We start from the raw sequence: 22,435 nt of genomic DNA on the forward strand, positions 1-22,435 counted from the left end.
GATCTTGCAAAAAAATTTAAATACTGCAGGCAAAATATGTAATTATTTTGTTTTGCATACATGCATCTGGCACAAGCAGATAGAAATGAAACAAATAAGATCAGAATATTTTGTGATCACTTCCTTGGCTTGTCAGTATTGGAAACATTACACTTAGAAATATGGTCACTGCATTACAAAAATTTCAAATACTCAAACAGTAAATAGTCATGATATTTCAAAATAATGAAGTTCTCAATAGTTATGAAGTGAAACTAGAAGTATAACATGGATGAGGTGTGGACCCATTGTCCCTTACAGATGAATACTGTGACTGATTGAGGTTGTGGAATTGGCAGCAGAAGTCAATACAAGCAGTTAAAATACTTTTAGGCATTCTCTACATAATATCATGTTCCTGTTAAAACATAAGCAAATGCTTTTCCACTTGACTCTACAAATAGATTCATATAGTTTATCCATATTTTTTTCTAGTATGAGAAAATAAACTACAATATATACATGTAGGGAGAGTAACATATCATGGTTGTTGCTTTAGGATGAAACTACACACGTTTAAGACTGGAAATTCACACTTAAAAAGAATGTACAACAGGATCAAAAGTATTGTTGAACAGCAAGAATACAGAGAACTTTAAATTGGAAAATATTGGTGAAAACTTAACATCTTTTTATTGGATTTGGAACAAGATTTGCCTACTTCATTCAGGCAAATGATCCTAACTCAACCCCTCTCAATTAAGATCCTTGCATTATTGTTGTTTTATATTCATTCTTCTTTCTCCTAACATTGTGTATGTCATGGGAATGTTGCCTCATGACTACAATGCACTTAACTAAATATACACAAATATTTTATAACGCTCATTGTTGAATTGTTAATAAGAATTAGAAAACAGATATAATAAAGGCATATTGTAGACAGATGATGTCCTTGTCTGTTTGGAAAGCAGAACTTATGAATTCCATTACTTTCCTCATCCGGTGGAAAGTTACCAGCCTGATCTAAATTGACAGGTACTGGAATTTGCATATCTAAGCAACCGAACTGATCTAAGAATGAAAATTCGGGACCAGTTCTGATTTTGAATTCAGTGTGTTGACATCGCAGCAGCAAGGATACAGGCATGTACCTGGTGGATGGAGCAGTCTCTCCGATATTAGCAGGGTCTGAGCTGATATTATAACCTCTTGTGGCCACCTTTCTTTTACCCTTTCTCTACATGTAGATCCCTAAAAGTGAATTGACAATTAAGAGAAGGTGGAAACAATATGTAGAATGGAAATCTATATCCAAGATTCAAACAATACATTGTTTGCATTAATTTGATTGTTTACACGTGTAGTGGCAGTTTTAGCTTTCTACATTTTTTTTTTTGGAAAAAAATTCCGGTTCTCCCCCGCTGGGGATCGACCCCGGGTCTCTTGCATGGTAGTCAGATGCCCTAACGACTGAGCTACCAGTCTTTGTTTAATTCTCAAGCAAAATATGTCACATGTGCAATCTGTGCAAAATCGATGTTATATTTTTGTAGCATTCATTTAAAACTCTTAAACGAAATTTATTATTAATATAATCACTGATTAAGGATGTCTAAATAAAAATATAAATACATAAATCTACAAATTATTAAAAATTAAAAATAAAAAAATTAACTTTCTATTATGTATATAAATATATGCTTTTTAAATATATGAAACATCTTTAAATTATCGCTTACATGAAATGTCCTCATGAATGGAATCAAAGAACAGGGAAACTTAGGACAACACAAATTTCTCCTGGCTTTTGTTGCTTTTAAACAGAAATTTATATATATATATTGCCACATGTATCATGTGTGTTATAACTTTCTTTCACATTCTTTGGAAACTGAAAATTAAGTTCATGCATAAAAAAAAATTGACAAGAAGGAAAGCTATACAAGAAACACCGGAAGACAACTTATTTATAATAAATGTGAAAAATCTGAATGAACATATACAAAATTTACGCACAGGGTGTGACAGAAGAATAAACTGATACATTAAATGTACCATTTTTATTCAGCTGAAGTAACTGGTTTGATGTGCACCATATGGCAATAGAATGTCAGTTGGTATGGAGAGGTGAGCTGCTGCATCGTGTGTTTGTAATGGAGACATGTTTCCAAAACAAGTCATTAATGACAACTTATCTCCTGTTCCACTATCACTTAAAGATTCATCATACTGTTCATGTTCCATCAAAAATGTTTGTCAAAGGTAGGATAGGCAGTTTGCAAGAAATAGTGTCGCACATCTCATGTATACAGCACTTAAAAACTGAACTGAAAATACAGTAGAACCTTGATTTTACGTTTTTCAGGGGGCCAAGCTGAATAAACTTAAAATGACGGAAAATGTAAAATCGAGGAAAATTTTATAACGTGTTGCTATGTTGGGACCATCAAGATTGAATGTATAATGCAGGAAAATGTAACATCAAGGAACGTAAAATTGGGGTTCCACTGTAGTCATTTGGCAAATACTATTCTGTATATTTCATTTCAGTAAAACTACTGTAAGTATGTTTCAAATATATTCCTTGAAACATATCCACTTTTTATATTTAAGAGAAATCATCACATAAAGAAACACAAGTTTAACGAAGTGTAACATTATACTCTATTTAGGTCAAAAATTACGTTTAATACAAACTAATATGAAATGTTAACAGATAACCAACACATATAGATATAAATGCATTGATATCAATATTCTACAGGTCCAGTATTAATGCCTTTTGTTTCATGAAGACCCAGAATGGTTTTTACCTTCTTATTAAATGTATGTAACCAGTTGCCTGCGATAGCTTTGCCTTAGAAAATGAAACTATATATATACATTTCAAAATTTACAGAACCAGAGTACACACAGTTATAAGTTACATACACTGACATGCCTATATGGCCAATACCACACAATGCTATCAAAAGTGGAAAATAACGCAACAAAAAAAGTGAAAAATTGACATGTTTTACATAACAGAAATAAATAATCGCAAGTTAAAATTTATATTTGTCTCATTGTTCATGAATATATTAAATAAGTATGGTGGAGTAAAGTTTCAAAATATATACACATAATCACCACTGTCATCAATATATCGTTATATTAGTTGACTTCTGATACAACATATTTAAAAACACACAGTTTTAACTTTACAAAAAAAGACCTCAAACATGTTCTACACCACATTTTTATGGCTCTCGATATCCAGTAGGCAGCTTGTTTTCTGAATTCCACTTGTGCCAAGTTAAGATGCAATATTCTCAACAACCATTAAAATAAGATTTGCCAAATGCAAGAATTTAACTCTACAAACACATCCTATGCCAATATGCCCAACCCCCTTTTCTAATAAATACAAATTAGGGCTGAATCGATACAATTTTGACCCTTCACACCTGTTTGTCTACTTGCTGCACATATAGGTTAACTGAGACTGGACCTATAGTTTAAAGTGGCATCCGAACCCGCATGAGCCTTCACTGGGTATCAAACATGGGACCCCTAGATTGCAAGGTCATAACCATGGAATGGAGTCATATGTAAATACATATTTATGTATGAAGCTGAAATCAGTTATGTTTTGTATTATCTTCAATTTTTATTTTCCATATTTGTACATAAATTAGGTTTTGGCTCTTTTACATATTTCCATATTTCAGAACATTTCTCAACATATACTCCACATTCGGGCAATAACCACATGTCCTAGTGTGAGAAGAGGAGTTGGGTGAATTTCTTGCAAATAACTAAGTCCGAAGCGATGTCAAAGAAACAAAAGTTTATGAACTTTTTTATACCTTCCAATTGCATTAATTACAATTTTTCTGTCATCCAAACAATAATGTTTCCCTTTTTTTTTTTTTTTTTTTACACCTCCCAACCGTTTGATTTTGCTATTGCAAAACACTTGAAATTCCAATTGTTGTTAACAAAGGAGAATGAGTGCTCAAGCATTGACTCCACACTTACAACAAAATTTTGTTATTCATTGTTTTGGAAACAGAAAATGAAAACACATTTTGTGTTCTTTTACAATTAATATCAATGTAAGCATACTGTCTTTTATATAGCTCATGTAGTATCTTATATTATTAAAAAGGTAAATTTTAACAATTTTAAGTCCATATTCAACTCCATATTTTGGTGAAAATAACTGAATATGTATTTACAGATTTAGCACATTTTTACTATACATAAATCCGTTCCCTGGTGATGACATTACCACTATGTGATCAGGAATCGGGCCACTGATGCTGATGGCAATACAGGACAATTGAAAAAAATATAAAGTAGTTCAGAATATTTACAAATTTTAAATTCAGTTTTTAATTAGAACTATATCATATCAATCTACCAAAGTTTTGCTTTGAGGTATCAGCTGATAACAATATGTCAGTATTGGTTGTCCTTACTTTAAATGTAAAACTGATTTCTATTTTTCCAATCATTATGGTGGTCAAACAATAGAAATCATAGTTTCATGAAAAATTTTGGGTTGAGCTGAATGCCAATGTATAGGCATATTGGTTGGTTTTTATTTACCAATATCTGCTGATAATTTTTCGGCAGTTTTGTCTTCCTTGGGGTTCACAAAAATGCCACGCAACACTTTCATGGAGTCTAATTATCCTGGAAGTTGTGCAAAATTCGAACTTTTCATTTAATTTACTCCCAATATTGTGTGAAAAACCTAATTTTGTGATTACATAATGGGTGTTTTGATATTGTGACATAATTCTTGAATATTGTGAAGTAAAACTCCAGTAAATTGATCCTTATAATTGGAGTGGAATGCACGCACTAATATTAATCAATATTTTGAACAACTTTTAATTGTTGCAATTTTCAAGCACTGTTATTTGTATTGGTGGAAATTGGCAAGAGTACTGGAATCGGTGTGGGTATCAGTTGAAATTGGTATCGGCTATGCCCTAGAAAAAGTAGTTACTTTTTAGAAGTTTACATGTGTGTCAAATTTAAAATATAATTCCCTGTAGTTAACAGATACTTGCACAGTACAGAAGTTTCGACAAGAGCAATTGTACCATAAGACTTAATTTATTACAGTGTAGCATCAAACATCTAAAACAAAAAATGGGAATCATAAATATGTTTGGAATTACTTGAACAATTAGAATCTCACTTGGGACTCTGCTTTAGTGAAAAAAAGCTTAATGAGCTATGGTAGAACCAGTTCAAGCTTGTGAAACTATAGTTTATAACACTACTTGCAGCACAGCAAATAGTTTTGTTGATCATCCTAGTAGCACTACTTGATTAAGAAAATAAAGGAATACAGAATAGAATTACAACAAACGTTTTCCTGGTTGCTTTAGAATGACTCAAACAAGAGGGTATCAGGAAGAAAGGTTCATAGCTTACCTTCTCAATTCTCAATTCAAAATACTGATCATAGAGGACATTTTGTTATGTGATCATTACATCAGAATCGGTCCAAAGAATGTCAGCAAGTACATCGGAATCAGTAAAATTTTCTGGTTTGAATCATCAGTATGTGGAAGGCACATATTTCTCTGGATTTTGTACCTTTTGCTTGCTATATGATTACAAAAACTCTTAATATAAATATATTACATGTATAAAAAAATTCATCTCTAATGGCAGAATGTAAATTCTTTACCTTTCTCCAAGGAAAAAAAATGAACATATGTAATGTGGTGTGGCAGTGAAGACAGAGAATGAATATAAACAACTACATCTTGGACTGGGATTTGAAACCAGGTTCTCACACTTTCCTAATAGCAGACTACAGAAGTAGGCAATACGATCCTACAGGTGTTACTTAAACTCTGCAACGGATGCTCAAGAAAATCTCTTGTAACTATTTTCCAAACATTGCTTCACTGATTATGAAAATTACTTTTCTTTTTTAGAGATTACATTTAATCATTTCTTGTGCTAAGATAACTCACACGTACAATCCTTGCATATACGTACGAACACTCTTTACTGTACTTATATCAAGGTAATATTTGAGACACTCATACTATGTCAAGAATCATTTTGCAATTTTGCATTTTGGGCTTGTCTTAACGCAATTGTAAATTTTTTCACTGGGCTCATTATAACTGAGATATGCTAACATTAATACCCTGATTATATTCCTTGAGAAAAGGAGCAAAGTTTCATCAAACAATGATTATAAAACAAATCTGATTTAAGCAGCACATTTAATTTTTACCTGTATTAATACAGGAGTAGTGATCATCATAAGGATGGAAAAAAAGGCAATGAAATAAGTTCATTAAGGTACTTTTAAAGTAAAAATTGACATTGTTAGAAACATATTAATAAAATATTGATCATGTGTTGCAGTTTGATTTTTACCTAGATCTGTCTTGTCTGCCAAAAAACAATATAAATTGTTTTATTAATGATTATATAACTATGGCAATTTTCTCCGGATTCTAGAACAAGAAAAAATTACCAGAAGATAAACCAAGAAAGATACAGTTTCATATGGGATTGTACATTAGGCATAACGTTTGTCAGCTTCCTTGCACCATGCGGATGCTGTTGCCAAAGCAATTATGTCATCTACATCACTGCAGAAGCCAACAAGATAGCTCTGGCATGCTTTCCATATCGCGCAGTGTTGCTTCTATTTGCTTTTGCACATTCACCACCATCTCCATCACATCCAAACATGAAGCTCTTCTATGCCAAAAACCTCCTAGAAACACTTCAGACCACAAGAAATATGCATTGTATTTTGAGCTACATAGTGCCAGTAAGAGGGGAAACTCATAACATGCAGAGGCCATTGGACCCTTGCAAGAAGGGTGCGGCAACGTTTGGCAACAGTGGGTTGGTTTTGGCCGACACAGCCCTGTATAGTTATCAGATCTTTTGGCAGGAAGGTAACAGTTATGCCTCTTGCATAAGATTGCTTTTAAGTTTCTCAACAACTTCCTCTGTGTTCATTCACGCTAATGCCAGTTTCTCAAAATTTTCATTTAGAGACTTCTAACAGTATTTTTCCACAGCTAGAACACTGAAAGGATGCACTTCTGAACTATTATTAAAAAAACACAGAGATCATGGAGAGTGTAAGAATCATAAATCTTGCCAACATTCTGTACATTAAAATATTACAGAAATATAAAATTACCATGAATACTTACACATATTAGAACATGAAACTTACTTAGTAATTTGTACTGCTCTAAAATACCGGTAGTATTTATATAATTTTAATTTTAAAAAATAATAATACATAATTTGTTAATTGTCCAGAATTTTGCCTGAATTATAAATATTGATTCACATGTAATAAATGCACAAAAAATTAATCTCTGGTAACTGAAGACTGGGAAAATTAAGGCTGGCCTAAATCCATAATGTATTTCAAGTATGCTTTACATTCAGGACATTCTTTCCAGCATAAGAATATGGTCACATCCCTACTATGCACTTCATAAGCACATATTGATAATTTTCAGTTGCACTCGACAAATCAAAGTACAGAAACCATTAAGTCATTTTTATACTTGCATATCATTAAAGTAAACATATCTACAGTCTTCGATTGTAATAAGTTCTGCTTTAATACTAATAACTACTTGAAAGCATAATGTACAAATAATTTCACTTTTACAGAACGAAATATACAGAAGTTAAGTTCTGGTGAGTACACAATAGGTTTTCTATTTTACATTTTTACAATAAATGTTTTAGAGTTGCTATAACTGAATTAGCTTTAGTAATCACAATTAATTCGTATACAATTTTGTAAGTGTATGCAACATATTGAAATATTCATGATTACAATTTCTAGGAAATGGTCACTGATGTACAGTAGTTTTACTGTTACCGTGAGGACAAATAATGTCATCCCACTGAAATTAAATATACTGTAAAAACAATAATCGGCAGAGAAAGCAGTAGAGGGAAATATATATATATATGAATAAAAAAAAACATTTTTGAAATTTCATTCAGGCTGATTACATGGTAATGAATCATTCTTACCAAAAAAAAAAAGGAAGATAAAATAAAAACATCAAAAACTTTATTCTCAATGCAACATACTAGGTAATAAACTTGTCAGTCTTTATAAAAAATGACTTAACAGAATGGGAATCTGTGATTCCACCATTCTAATTCTTAACATTCACAACTTATCCTTATAAAGAAAGTCCTTTTAGTTGGTCTGGGTTATGCAGCTAATAGGTGGACTAAACTTGCTTCTATTTATTATAAAAGAAATGTTTACTGGTAGATCTGATTGAATAATTTCAATGTGACAACTAAACATTTTGCTCAACCTGGGAAGAATTTTTAAAAATCAGCACTGAACTTACAGTTTTAAGTGGGATCCAAATCTTCATAGATCCAACGCAAAGGTCCTCAATTGACAACACTCGGGAGCTTTCAGATCAAAGTGGTAAGCTACAAGTAATCTCATATCAAAGTGACAAGCGACATGGGCCTCTTAAACCTGTAAGAAAAGCATTCCATGCACATATGCAACAAACAGACAAACCGTGTAAACTATTGAGAAAACCCACTCAAACTGTCTGAAAGTTCCCTTAAACTATAAGCTATTGGGGAGGTGCTAGGAAGAATTTGCAAAAAACTATGTTTCTATCAATTTTGGCATACTGATAAATTTTAAATTAATCTACTGTGGAAGATGACTTTTGTTTGCCAGGTTCTCAGTATATATATATATATATATATATATATATACACACTTTTTTTTTGTACCAGTTTAAGCATTATGATGAGAATGGTAATGAAGCAGCCTAAAAGGATAAGTGCCAAAATTGAAACCCAGAAGCTTTGGTTCACCAGAATCTTAAATGCTACACAATGGCAGATTGCTTTTAACTTATCTCTGCCAAGAATAGCTAAAGAGTATGAAGTAACACTTCTCCTTCCAACTTCTCATCTGCATCGATACACACATATATCTCCATGATATCAGCTGACAACTCGCAATAAAACTTGACTAAGATTCAAACCACACCAAAACAAATGATCTGACAAAACAATAAAGGAAGCAAATGCAAAATGTACATCACCTGTACATACATGAGGAAAACAGATGTTTTGGCTATGTTTGCATCCAAAATACTGCTTATATAGTAACATAGGAGTTTTCGGAAAAAAATATGAAACCGTTTTCAACCATACACAATTATTACTACATTTGAAACATAATAACCTCCCTGCCCAAACAAACACAATAATCCATAGTCCTGTCCACGATTCCATTAATATAAAATACAAATTTAGGTTCAACACTTGTCAGAAATTTTAATGCAATGTGTATTTCCTTACATACATATTATGTATAATGGATTCACAATTGAACATATGTACCCAATTATATAAGCAAACAAAGCATTCTTCTAAATATTGTGACAATATGCAGTCCGCTTGTAACACACATACACACACCTGCAAAACGTTTGTTGCAAATATATCCAATTATCATAATGGGTCATATTTGTACTTTAAACATACACCTTACACATATCCTATATATATATAAAAAAATGCTATGTATACATTACATAAACTTCACCTATAAATGGAACAAACATACTACAACTTTACGTAGTTTCTTTTCATCTTGCACGCATCTCTGAAATCACTCTATGAAAGATGAACACAAATTAACACTCGTTTTGGCATCACTCATGTACACACACCACATGCCTCAGTCTTGAAAACTCGTCTACAGTGATAAAAAGGTTTCACTCTGCACGAATCCTACGATATTTCTTCTGAGGTGGGACTGCAAAGTCATCATTTGGATCTAGTGCATCATATGCATATGCTGGAAGCCACTTCTCTAGCAGCTGGTTAAAAAATTCTTCTAGTGTTTTGCCATCACTGTATATTTGACTTTCTTTCTGCAATGATCAAGCATAAATATGAATGTAACATTAAATATATTAGGGATGGACCAATATGAAATATTTTCAGATACTGATATAGTGCTCATATTATAATGAACCCATGTGTTTTGAATGGCTCATTCATCTTCATAACGTACGTAACCAGGTGAAATTAATGGGTTTTTTTGTCGCAGAAAACACATGGCTTATTTAGATATTTTCTTTACAAAACCAGGGTATGCAAATTGTATCAAAAAAAGTAATAACAAAATGGCAGGATTTTGCACTATGTTACTAATAAGTAATAACAAAATGGCAGGATTTTGCACTAAGTTAGAGGCTATTTATACAGATACCAGATTGGTAAAATTATCAAGATTTACTGACAAACTGATAGACAGATAAGCATCTATTGGTAAAGGCACATACTTTTGGTAAATAAAAAAACAAAATTTTGGTACAAAAACACAGTCCATTTCAGGTTCAAAAGCGGTATATAAAATGACATTTTGGTTTTAAACTGCACTTATTATACAAAATAAACATATCCCTTCTAATATAACATTTATGTAGTTACTGGAGTGCTAAGTTAATTCCTGTTTAAAGGAATCCATTTTTGCCTCTCAAATATTTCCAGCAGAATTAATAAATTTTCTGTGAATTGCATAAGTCTCAGGATAAATAAAACTTCAGAAAGTGTTACATCGGTAAATAAACTGTAAATTTCATGTTTAAGAGTCTATTTCGCATTTGCAGTTCATTTCACATCATTTCATGACAAAACAGGGTAGGAAAATGCACCGCACACCTTGCAGAAGCATGAAAAATTAACATTACAATGTGTTATTTTACATTTCATGTTTTCGTCAAAAATGAAATATGCATGCCTCTATCTATTGGCAGGTAACAGTGGAGTAATTCAACTGTTTTCATATTGTTTAAATAAAAATTTGTTCTCAAACGACCCGGAGGTCAACCAAATGATTAGGGATGGGCCAATATGAAATTTTGGCTGATACAGATAAAATACAGATATAAAATTCCAAATGGTTCTTGAACCTAAATACAAGGGTCGTTCAAGGTTGACCGGGATTTTCGTACATAAAAAATCGATGAATAGCCAGATCATGATGAAACGTGCGGGTGACGTAATGTATTCCTTCGCGAGTAACTAGCGCCCGGCATGATGTATTTCGCGCATGCGCAGCAGTTGCAGCGAACATGGCGGCAAGCAGTGTGGCTGTGGCTGTGGAGCAGCGGTGTGTAATCAAATTTCTCGTGAAGGAGAAAGTGAAACCAGCTGAGATTTTCAGACGATTGCAAGCACAGTATGGTGAACAAACGATGTCTCGGACAAGAGTGTACGAATGGTGTGAGCAGTTTCACAAAGGACGGGAGCTGGTGACAAATGAAGCGCATGGATACATTCACCCGACTGCAGTCACACCAGTGAATATCGCACGTGTTGAGCAAATGATTCTTGAGAACCGGCGAGTAACAGTGCGGGATATTGCTGCCGAGGTGAATATCAGTGTCGGGAGTGTTGAGACAATCATTCACGACCACTTACGCTTCCGCAAATCTGTGCAAGGTGGGTTCCCCGCCAGCTGACATTCGATCAGAAGTGGACACGCAGGACGGTCTGTAAACAGCTTCTGAATCGGTTTCGAGCAGAAGGTGATGAATTGTTGCAATCCATCATCACGTGTGATGAAACATGGTTGCACAATTCAACCCCGGAGACCAAAAGACGCAGCATGGAGTGGCGGCATAAAGGTTCCCCGCCCCCCAAGAAAAGCAAAATGCAGCCGTCCGCTGGAAAGATCATGGCAAGCGTCTTCTGGGACATGAAGGGCGTTATCCATGTGGATTTTCTGGACAAAGGGAGCATGATTAATGCCCAGTATTACTACACATTGTTGAGTGGTGCTGTACGAAAGTCCATTCGCAAGAAAAGACCTGGGATGTTGTCTGGAAATGTCATTCTTCTCCATGACAATGCCCGCCCTCACACAGCCAATGTGACAACAACAACTCTGGCCGACATGTGATGGGAAGTTCTGCCCCATCCCCCCTACAGTCCGGATTTAGCACCCAGTGATTATCATTTGTTTGCACCCCTTAACCACTTGCCTTACTAACCCGAATTATCTCGGATGTGGTACTCTTCCGGCAAAATATTATCCCGAGTTATCTCGGAAACCTGAGGAGTTTGAATGTAATTTTTTTACCGGCCCGTACTAAGTCGGGCGGAACTTTCATGATGAATTGGGTAGGTGGAGTTAGTTGCAAGTCCGGCCAACAGATGTCTCTAGCGTGCACTAATTTTTGTGCCTGCCTTGAGGCACCAAGAAGTGAAGAAAGACAACAGCTTTTCTGCATTGCGTGACATTCGGTTGCTTGCAAGAATGCATTGTTCGGAAGCGTTGTTTCGGTTGGAACTTTCTCGTCCTTTTGGCAGCAAAATGAGTGATATAAGCACAGACATAAGTGCATCAGAGTGTAGTGTAAGTGCTAGTGGCAGTGAAACAACGCTAACTGACTGTGATGATATTTCAATCGAAAGTTCGCATTCTGATGTTAGTTTGACGTCTGTACGAGTGTGGCAAGAACTTGATCCTGAATAATTACTTCTTTTGTCTTTTGAAATCAATATTATATCATTTATAACATAAAAAACATACCATTTTGTTCGTTGCATTATTGTTAGTAAATATCACAATTTATATCACATTTAACAGCTCCGAGTATACTCGGGTTAATAAAGGAATGCCTATTTGGAGTAGAATATTTTGATTATTTTTGATTGTTGTACCAAAAATCATTGTTAATGTAATTTTGCATGTAAAGTAGTAGTAAAATATAAAATTAAAAAAAGTGTAAAATTTTGACATCAATTTGGAAAAAAAGTCGTAAGGCAAGTGGTTAAAGACCATCTGGGAGTGAAGAAATTCACGACAGACGAAGCACTGCGGATCGATGTCCTCCAGTGGCTACGACAACAACCAAGTTCTTTCTATGCCAAAGGAATTCGGGAGCTGCCAGAACCATGGCAACGGTGCCTCGGCGCGCACGGAGAATACTTTGAAAAACTGACATTGTTTGGTGTTTCTTCTGCGACCTATTTCCTCTGCAGAAATAAAAGTCCCGGTCAACCTTGAACGACCCTTGTAGTTCATTGGCCTCCTTAATAAATTTATATTACCAGATGATTGCAATGCAAAAGAAGCTGCATGTTTAGAGATTTACTTTTATAAAACCTAGGGCATGTAAATTTTATGTTTATATCCATAAACATTATAACAAACAATTAGAAGATTGCACTAAATTATAAGATATTTACAGGGTATCTATCAAAATATCAAATCCAAAATTCTTGACTTTTTCTTGACCTTTCTTTCCTTTTTCTAAACATTTATTTAATAACCTGCTACATAGAAATAGTTTGAAATTAAGAAAATAATATTTTCATTCAATGAAAAACCCCTACCACAAGGCTAGTTAAGATGAAAACTGAAACTGTATTTTAACATGAGATTTAGACTTGCTTCAATTATTAATGCATGTAAAAATTAATGCTTCAGACTTCATCCTGGATGGGGAATGGCTACATTTCTTGATTAAATATTTTTACAAAATTCACACATACAAGAATGTAATTCTTAAAAATCAAAGTGAACAAATCTTAACCACAACTCAATACAATTGTAGATTTCACAATATTGAATTTTATCAAATCCCAGTACAGGTATATAACTATGTAAATTCACTATACTGTAAAAAATAGGAAAAATATTCTTGACAATAAGCATAATTTCTCGACTTTCTTAACCTATTTGTTCATTTCTTGACTCAAAAGACATTCTTGACTGGTAGACACCCTGCTATAGATATATTGGATTGGTAAATTATCTGATTTTACCGATTAATCTGTCCTATCCCTGCAAATTACATATCTGTAGATATATTTGTCTTGGAAATATTGAAGGCTAAAGTGACAATGATTATTGACTTTTTATTGCTTGATTCTGATAGAGTAGCAGACACTCATTGAGATAACTTACTTTGTGATAAGACAAATTTCAAATTTGTAGATTGATTAATATCAGTTATCATTAGTTTAAAATAACGATGATTGCAAACATGCTTTCCGAAATACCCATTAAATATGTGTGGCGGATTCTTTTCACATTTCACCAAACTATATATTTAAAGGTACTTACTGCATTAAAAATAAAAGCATTATGAAAAATTAAGCGAACATCTTCTACGAATTCACGGAAGTCATTATAATACTGTTCACCCTCCTGCTCCAGTTTTTTCCTTATTACATCTAAGGACATGGGTTTCTTGATTATATCTAAATACCCTTCACACTGAAATAACAAATGCTAAATTCATTATTGCATCAAAATAATGAGCATCATTGAAAGATACCTCAAAGAATGTATCTCATCATTAAATACAAATGATACCAAACATTGCAGAAATTAAGTACAATTCTATTAATGATCAAAAGCACAAAGATCATAAAAATGATTTATATATAATTTTATACTAAAATATCAATAACATGCATGACTTTCATAATTTCATAGTGTGACACACTGAATCTAGAGGTAATGATAGTAGATCTGGCAATTTGTTCCATACTTTGGCTTTGCAGAAGAGATAATATTCTGCCAGCAGTAGCTAAGGAATTGACAAGCAAGTTTAAAATTGGCCAAAATGTGAACTACTAAAACTGTATAAGATCTCTGAACCAACCATAATATTAACATTTATAAATATTTTGCACAACTTTAAATTGTTACAATGGTCAAGTTATTATGTTTCATACTGGTTTCCAAGAACTTTTTCAAGCTTACATCAAGATAGTGTAGAGTGACTAGCCATGTAAAGTTGTGTGCGAGAGAGTAGCGACATACCCAATCGAAGCAACTGCACTTACCTCAGAACCTACAGCTTCTCTGAATGGGAGACTTGGGTCATATTGGCAATACAGCTCCAAGAGAATCCTCTCTCCGATTCTCAGATCACGTGGATTCAGACCACGAATTCGTTTCTCTCCCATAGGAATTGGGGTGTTTAAAATTATCTCCATATCCGTACATAGCAAACACTGCCAAGTTTCATCTTCCCTATATAATGAAAATAAAAATACATTTGTTAGTACACGACTTCACACTATTCATGAATTGTTGAAGAATGTGATTCTATACCATTGGGATAAACTCTTTGTACAATAATACCCAAAACAAGCAGCATCTTCTAATTCCTTGTCTTTGAAACCCTACCAATTTTATTTACTGGGTACTGTGCCATAAATTTTTAACAGTTTCCTTGAAGTGGGAAGCGACTGAAGTATGTTATAAAATTTGTCCAGCTTATGCCAAAAAGAATGGGCACGAATGGGAGAGGAAAGAGGAGTTTACAGGATTCTTGTTAGGAGGCCTGATGGTAAGAGACCAGTACGAAGGCCAAGACGAAAATGGAGAGATAACGTTGAGATGGACCTAAAGGAAATCTGTAGGGATGGAAAAGAGTGAATAGATCTTGCTCAGGATAGGGACATATGAAAGGCCTGTGTTGCTGGTCATAAACCTTTCGGTTTAAGAAGGCTAGAGAGTTAGTTAATTATGCCTAAAAGAATAAAGTTTCTTTATCATATTTAATACAGACCCAATATCTGTGTACATATGGTGATAGGAACTGTGGAGATTTACATTCTTTAAGAAAAGTTTAAGCATCATTTGAACTTTTTTCAGTGTGCGTGATTACTCCTTGATTACTTCACAAAACCGTTGTAATAAAAAATTAAACATTTTTAAAGAGAACACATCTACAACCCAAAAGGTGGAAGTAATCACAATGAAGATGAACTTTAATTGATGAAAAGCAGGAATCACATGTAAATTCTTTTCACATTTGGAAAGTAAGAACAAAAGCAATAATAAAAATAATAAAGCAACATTTACCCAGGCAAACTTTTCAGTCTTGGAATGTGACAATTTTGGTGGAACACCTTTGGACACTTGTCGCAGCAAACCAATTCACCACCATCCATGCACACAGCACACCAATCTTCATTTGGGTCATCTTTTTGATCACCATCACTAGCACTGTCATTTTTGCTTCTATCTGCAATTTAAATTTGAATATTGCTACTATTATACTCTACACTTCTTTCAAGATTAAAAATATGGCAAGTAAAAAGTACCACAAATAGGAACTTTTTTAATAAGTATAAAAAAGGTTATTTTTTTTTATGATAAAGCTGACAAATTTTAATTTAGTTTACCAACATGCTCCAACCTCTATTTTATGCATGACAGCAGTTGAATTTTAAAAATTTAACCTTAGTACACAGTTTTTTAAGGTGAAACCAATATGGATTAAAATCTGTTGAGAAACAGGGAGAGTGAGAATTGTGGGAACATGATACAAAACAAGAAAAGTGTGTTACTATACATTTGCACTGGAAGTGAATTTACAATGTTGTCTAGTTGCCTTCTATTTGCATTAATGATTTCTAAGCAGCTTAAATAAATCCAACTAGCTGATGTTCACACAAAAATAACTGAGGTATTTTAATGTATTGCAAAACTTCATTGAATAGAAAACTGTTGTTTCTCTGTTAACAAAAAGTAGGGATGGAACCGATTAATCGGTACTTATCGGTATTGGCCGATATAGGCATATCAGTGTATTGGTAAAATTACAGATTATTTTACCGATCCAATATATCGATAAGTATCTGATAATTTAGTGCAAAATTCTGCCATTTTGTTGTAATTTGTATGGATCATCTCCATGCCCTACTTTCTAAAAAAGTAAATGTCTAAATATGCAGTTTATTTTGTACTGCAGTCACCTTGAAACACACATTTATTAAGGTCAATGAACCTTTCAGGTTCTTCAAGGACCATTTCTAATTTTATATTGCATTGGTAGAATATCGGTTATTGGTATCGGTAAATTTTATATCTGTACTTTATTGATATCGGCCAAAGTTTCAAATCAGCCCATCCCTAACAAAAAGTAATAAATAGCAATATAGAAGATCATTTAAATATTATTCATTACACATATTATTAAATTGGTGTTACGTAATCAATCATGTTTTTACATTATCAGAACCAGAGGAATTCATGCTAGATATTTCATTTGTTACCATTCGCATAAATGCTATTTTGGGAGAGGGGAGGGGGCTGGCCTACTGACTGTCAGTCAATCTTGAAGGGAGTCATATTATGCAAATTATGGCAGATATAAACAATAGTTGGCATACTCTTTTCAAGTTGGTTCAAATATTTTCATTCTGTGCCATCACAGTGGGAGAATAAAGAGTTTTTTTGTTTCAAAAGATATGAAAACTCGCATCACAGATGTTCTCTACATAGAAAAATTTTACCTGGCACTCATTAGTGCTGGAAGTATATGAGGGTTATAGACAAGGTTTGTTGAGGAATTATCCTGTCTCTTAGTTCATGCAACAGATGCATAGCAAAATGTTAAGACCATTTGGAATGGATTTCAAAACATGCACATGTGATTACGAATCCCGTGCTGGACAGAAGAAAAAGTGCACCTAATATTTTCATAATGAGGTCTACAACACACTGGAACTAGTGGTTACTCCAAATTAGTATTGTTAAAATTGAGAGTGACAGGTCCATAGGCACTTAAAACTCTAAAATAGTTTGGTAGCTAAGTGAAAAAAAAAAAGGAAAAATATCTTCTGTATGTATCATCTCAGAGGGTTCAGAGGACACAGTAGAAGTGTGAAACAAGTGTATCCACTTGCAATGGATGTCATGACAAGTACTTCTTATTACTTAATGGACTCTCAAATATGTGAGAAATTATTATTCACTGCAAAGGATTAAATATAATTGCTTACTGGGGTCAAAAGTAGACAATGATGGATACAATAGATAACTTACATTGTTTTGCAAACACTACGGATCTGATTTTTACACATGTGTGAGTGAATTAAAACAGTATTTAATCTTGCATGGAAAACATTACGTGTTGTTATTCTTGTTCTTGCAAGTGATTAATTTCGAAGGTCCGCTGCCTTCATTAGGGTAGCTGGGTCAGAGGTAGTATTATGTGAGTGCACTGTTTACATGCAGCTGGCACGAGTCGTGATTTCTACCATTTAGAGAATTTGTGGGACGTGGAGTGCTGTGTTGTATCATCTGATGTGCTGCTTCGTGCATTGTGATTCATTCCTATTGGGTTGGGGGTTGCCAGTTTTCACTATGTTTACAGCACCACAATATGAATATTTAATCTCATAGTTATCCATATTTTAAATATATTTTTACAAAATTTCCTAAACTTGTCAGTTTCTCCTAATGCAAGGTTTAAGGTACTCAATCACAATGCAATCACAAAAGAAGAAAAAAAGTTTGGAGCTAAATGTTTCTTGAAAATCCTTACACTTAAAGTATTTATGGTAAAGAACGTAAATATATTTTTACAAATGAGATATACATTAACAGTTAATAGTGTCCTTTGTTGCCCATCAAACTTTCACTATCTGTAGTAATGTTCTTGTGAATTTCACAACAAAACACATGGTGTGAGTTATCATCTTTGTTTTATATATACCATATGGTATGATTTACATTCAGTTATCACAATTTGAAACCCACAGTTCTGCAATTCTGCTTCACTGGCATACAAGAATTATTAAGTTACTTTGTGTCATTCAACTTTAAAATTATGGACTGAATATTCCAAATGCATGTTTACATAAATTCTCCTTCACAATTATGTCCATAAAATTTACTTTTTTATTACATAAAGCATTTTTTGAAATATTCAAATCACCCGATTAGTAAACATACAAATATTTTAAAGCATACAGATACATCATACTTGTAACTATTATGTATCTATGTGGAGGTGAAATGCAGATAAAATCCAAACATTAAAAACAACACAATGTATACACAAAAGTGTGCTAATTCCAATCAATCACATAAGTAAGTGTCAAATACAGATTAGATGCTTAAGTATAGCAAGCATTAACACACTGCTTTTGCCTCTACTACATAACTGTTACAACATGGTTAGCAGGTTTTTCCTTCCTTATACTACAAAGGTGCTTAAAATCAAGGACAAGCAATGATAAAAATACAAAAAAAAAAATCCTGCACACACTCTTACCTTCTGCATTATCACCTTCACCAAGACCCTCGCCTAACGATAATATTTGACTTGTAAGACCACCAGGTGATTCTACAGATAGGAAAATATGTGATGCTGATTAGTATATGCATCTACTTTCTCTGGCTCTTGCTTGCTTTGTCTACTTCAATAGAAAATAAACAGTTCAAAAAATAAATGTAATCGTTTCATGGTTTACCAGGAGCTGACTCCATAGCTTGTGCTCTACAATATACTGTATATTTAAATTTCCAATTACCCAGGGAAATTATTGCCTCTAATTAGACCTAAGATTATTTAAAAACAAAAAAGTGTGCAGTAGCACCAAAACACTGTAATGTATAAGGAGTAGTATTGTAATTAGTAGGGGATGGATTTTTCTGTATTTTATTCCTTTGTAATAAAACACAAGGCTTAAATGTTTTCAAACATGCAATGCATTTCTATAGTACCTACAAATGCCTATCTTGGGTTAGTGAATATTAGTTTATTTCTGATTTTATTGAGGACTGATTTTCGGTAACCCAACTGCAGTATCCAATCCAAGTGTACAGGCTGATCTGGCATGCATGAAATGCCATTGTGGGGTCACTTAGGAGTTTAAACTGCTGCTTTAGAGAAGAGAAAGCTGCACTAGGTATGATTAAACCCTAGATGCTGTAAAGGCAGTGGTCAACACTCTTGAGTAAACTTCTGGTCCAGCTGCTCAAGCGGTTGACACCTAATTCCAGAAAGTACTAGTATGAAATCCTGGATATAATGCCATGTTGGCTGTTACCAGTGTCTTGAAAGGATGGAATTCAGTGCTGCAGGAAGTAACACACTGTCATAATGAATTTTCTACTTAATTTTTTCACAATAGTAGCTAGAACAACATTTACTACAGTAACTTGTCAATATAGATGATTAAGTATGTAACTGCCAAAGAAAACTGAAGTTCATGATCACTGTGAGTCTTTTAGTATATTTTATATTATATATTGCCTATTTTCACCATTTATAGCACCTATTTGCTTGTCTATTTTAGAGGTTTCAGTTTGATTTCATTCGTTGATTTAAGTCCACGTTATGCACAGATGGACTATCGGGACTGGATCTGCAGTTCAAAGTGGGATCTGAACCACTGTGCAATATGCCTACACCGGTTATTGAATCCAGAACTCCTTGATTACAAGGCATGACGTTAACTCTAGGGCATCGGGGAAGCTCTAAAGGTTTTTAGTGTCTGCAAAACCACTCCCTAGTCATTACTATGTAAACAGTTCTAACACATTAGTCTGTACACAAGATGCTTACAAAGTTCAATAAGGCATTTAACATTATATCTGCTTACGGAAAACATTCTCAGAATGCAATGATTAGCATAAGAAACAATGTAAATTTGAAACTTGGCCCACACAAAGAAGGATGAAGAGTCATATCAATCATACACATGTATGGACTTGGCCACTTAATAAACAAAATGGTACATTTAAAAACAAAACCGTGTTACACTTTACATCTTGTTTGCTAAAATTTTATTTAGGATTTAATCAGAATGAATTTCAAACTGCTAAAACTAATATCATCCACTATGATCAGATTGATTATTCTGCTCGAAACACCACACAAAGTGTATCCATTACTATGTGTAGGTTTTTCTTAGTTCCCGAAATCCTACAAAAATGGGCAGTTCACTGAAATAATACACATTATTCTTAAGCAGGATATTTTTGCAGGTTTCAGAGCTTTCTTAAAGACAATTTCACATGGCCAATTCCTTTTCCCATCATTTGTTTCAATTACAGTTTTCTTGAATGCTAAAAATCTGTTTTAATTTCTTCTAATAGCAAATGAAATAATAATATTAAAAAAAAAACAGTTACACAAAATTATATTATAGTTCAGTTTATGCTCAGAAGCCATTCAAGATTGCACTTACTGTATCAAGTGGATTGTAAAAATAGAAATATGACACCATTATGTATCAAGATGCAGATTCTTGGAATACCACTAGGCACTATTAAATGTCTCTTGCTGTTAAGAGCCTTGACTGCAACTAGTGTTACGTTTCAAGTTCCCTACTTGTAAAACTGTGAGCCATTAGATGAAGTTTGAAGCTGGAGAATTGTTCTTGCTTTATAATGCATTATTTCTATATAACAGGGATAAACTCAGGAGTAATTATAATTTTAGCCTCATACCTAGTTTCTGCTGCAGAACACTGAAAGAATCATGAGCGAAACTTTTGACTGCAATGTAAAAGCATTATAAAAGAAAGCTATTGTATAAAAATGTAAAACGCCAGGGAACCTTTTGAAAGAACTTGAATAATTAGTGATGATATTGAGATAAACATGGTGTTAGAAAGCATACACACACAAGCTATTTCACAGTCAGCCCATAGCAAACTCAAGAATCTACACTTAATTTTCAAATCTTGAATCCAATAATCAAAACAAAAGGAAAATTACTCTCAAATAAATTGTCAAATCTGTAAAACATAAAAAGCAAATCATACACTGAAAAAAAGTTAAATGTTAAAATTAATAAAGTTTATTCCAGGATAGAAAAAAACAACATTAAAATAACTGTAGAAGCAAGGATAAACCACAAAGAAAACTGTATTTAAATTAGTTCTTTAGCTGTATTTTGAACTCTATGTCTTGGCGAGACTGATGGTACAAGTCATCCATTTTTTTTAAAATGTAAGCAAAAATGAAGTTTAATGTCACAAATAAACTGAAGAGGTTACAAGTAATGTCTCATTAATTTACCACATTCTAAATTTATTTATAAGGAATGTCAAAAGATAAAATTAAAAACTAGAAAAAATGCATAGTCTTTTGCTTGTCTTAAGTGTTTTAACCAAGATATTGCTGATATTTGAAAAACCACACTGACAATTTAATAATTAGGTATATTACATCTACAAATTCTCATAAGCAGTTCCAGTGAGATGCTGGGAATTATTACATAAACATAATACTAATTCCTTTCCCACAATAACAAAAATAAATTAAAAATACATCTGTATATAGAATATCTCTCACCAAGAGGATGGTTCAAAAAGACAGTGAAATTTATTCTCATTTCCAAATATACTGGCCAAGTAGTACACACACTTGATTTTTCCATACTTTTCCAAGTTTTTAGATGTATTTTAAAAGTCCCTGGATTTTCCATTACTGTTCACTTGTAGTTTGATGTCCCTGATTTTTGAAGGTTTCCAAGTCAGTGAAAACTCTTAATATATAGCTGTGCCTTTATTAATGTTTGCGGAATGAAAGATATGGTAGTATAATAAATATACAGAAGCAAAATACATACTAACTTTTTCCGTGAAAGTTACTTATGAAGGTTATATTAATTTC

The 22,435-nt window shown here is 33.4% G+C and overlaps 1 protein-coding gene across 6 annotated transcripts in view; it reads right to left on the bottom strand.

Annotated features, from left to right (window-relative positions):
- Positions 1-6,865: 6,865 nt before the first annotated feature.
- Positions 6,866-22,435, bottom strand: part of LOC146004825 (transcription intermediary factor 1-alpha-like) — a 71,889-nt gene continuing 56,319 nt past the window's right edge. For 5 of the 6 annotated variants that reach the window (XM_083143853.1, XM_083143866.1, XM_083143861.1 and 2 more), the window contains 5 exons: positions 19,083-19,154; positions 15,881-16,043; positions 14,854-15,043; positions 14,126-14,278; positions 6,866-9,917 (listed from right to left, as the gene is read on the bottom strand). In XM_083143853.1, the coding sequence (XP_082999979.1) occupies positions 9,759-9,917; positions 14,126-14,278; positions 14,854-15,043; positions 15,881-16,043; positions 19,083-19,154 (737 nt within the window). In that variant the 3' untranslated portion in view covers positions 6,866-9,758. The remainder of the gene's footprint in view (positions 9,918-14,125; positions 14,279-14,853; positions 15,044-15,880; positions 16,044-19,082; positions 19,155-22,435) is intronic. The other variant, XM_083143859.1, reaches the window with a different exon arrangement.

This window comes from Lepisma saccharinum, chromosome 1 (genome assembly GCF_977018435.1).
Source record: "Lepisma saccharinum chromosome 1, izLepSacc3.1, whole genome shotgun sequence".
Lineage (NCBI taxonomy): Eukaryota > Metazoa > Arthropoda > Insecta > Zygentoma > Lepismatidae > Lepisma > Lepisma saccharinum.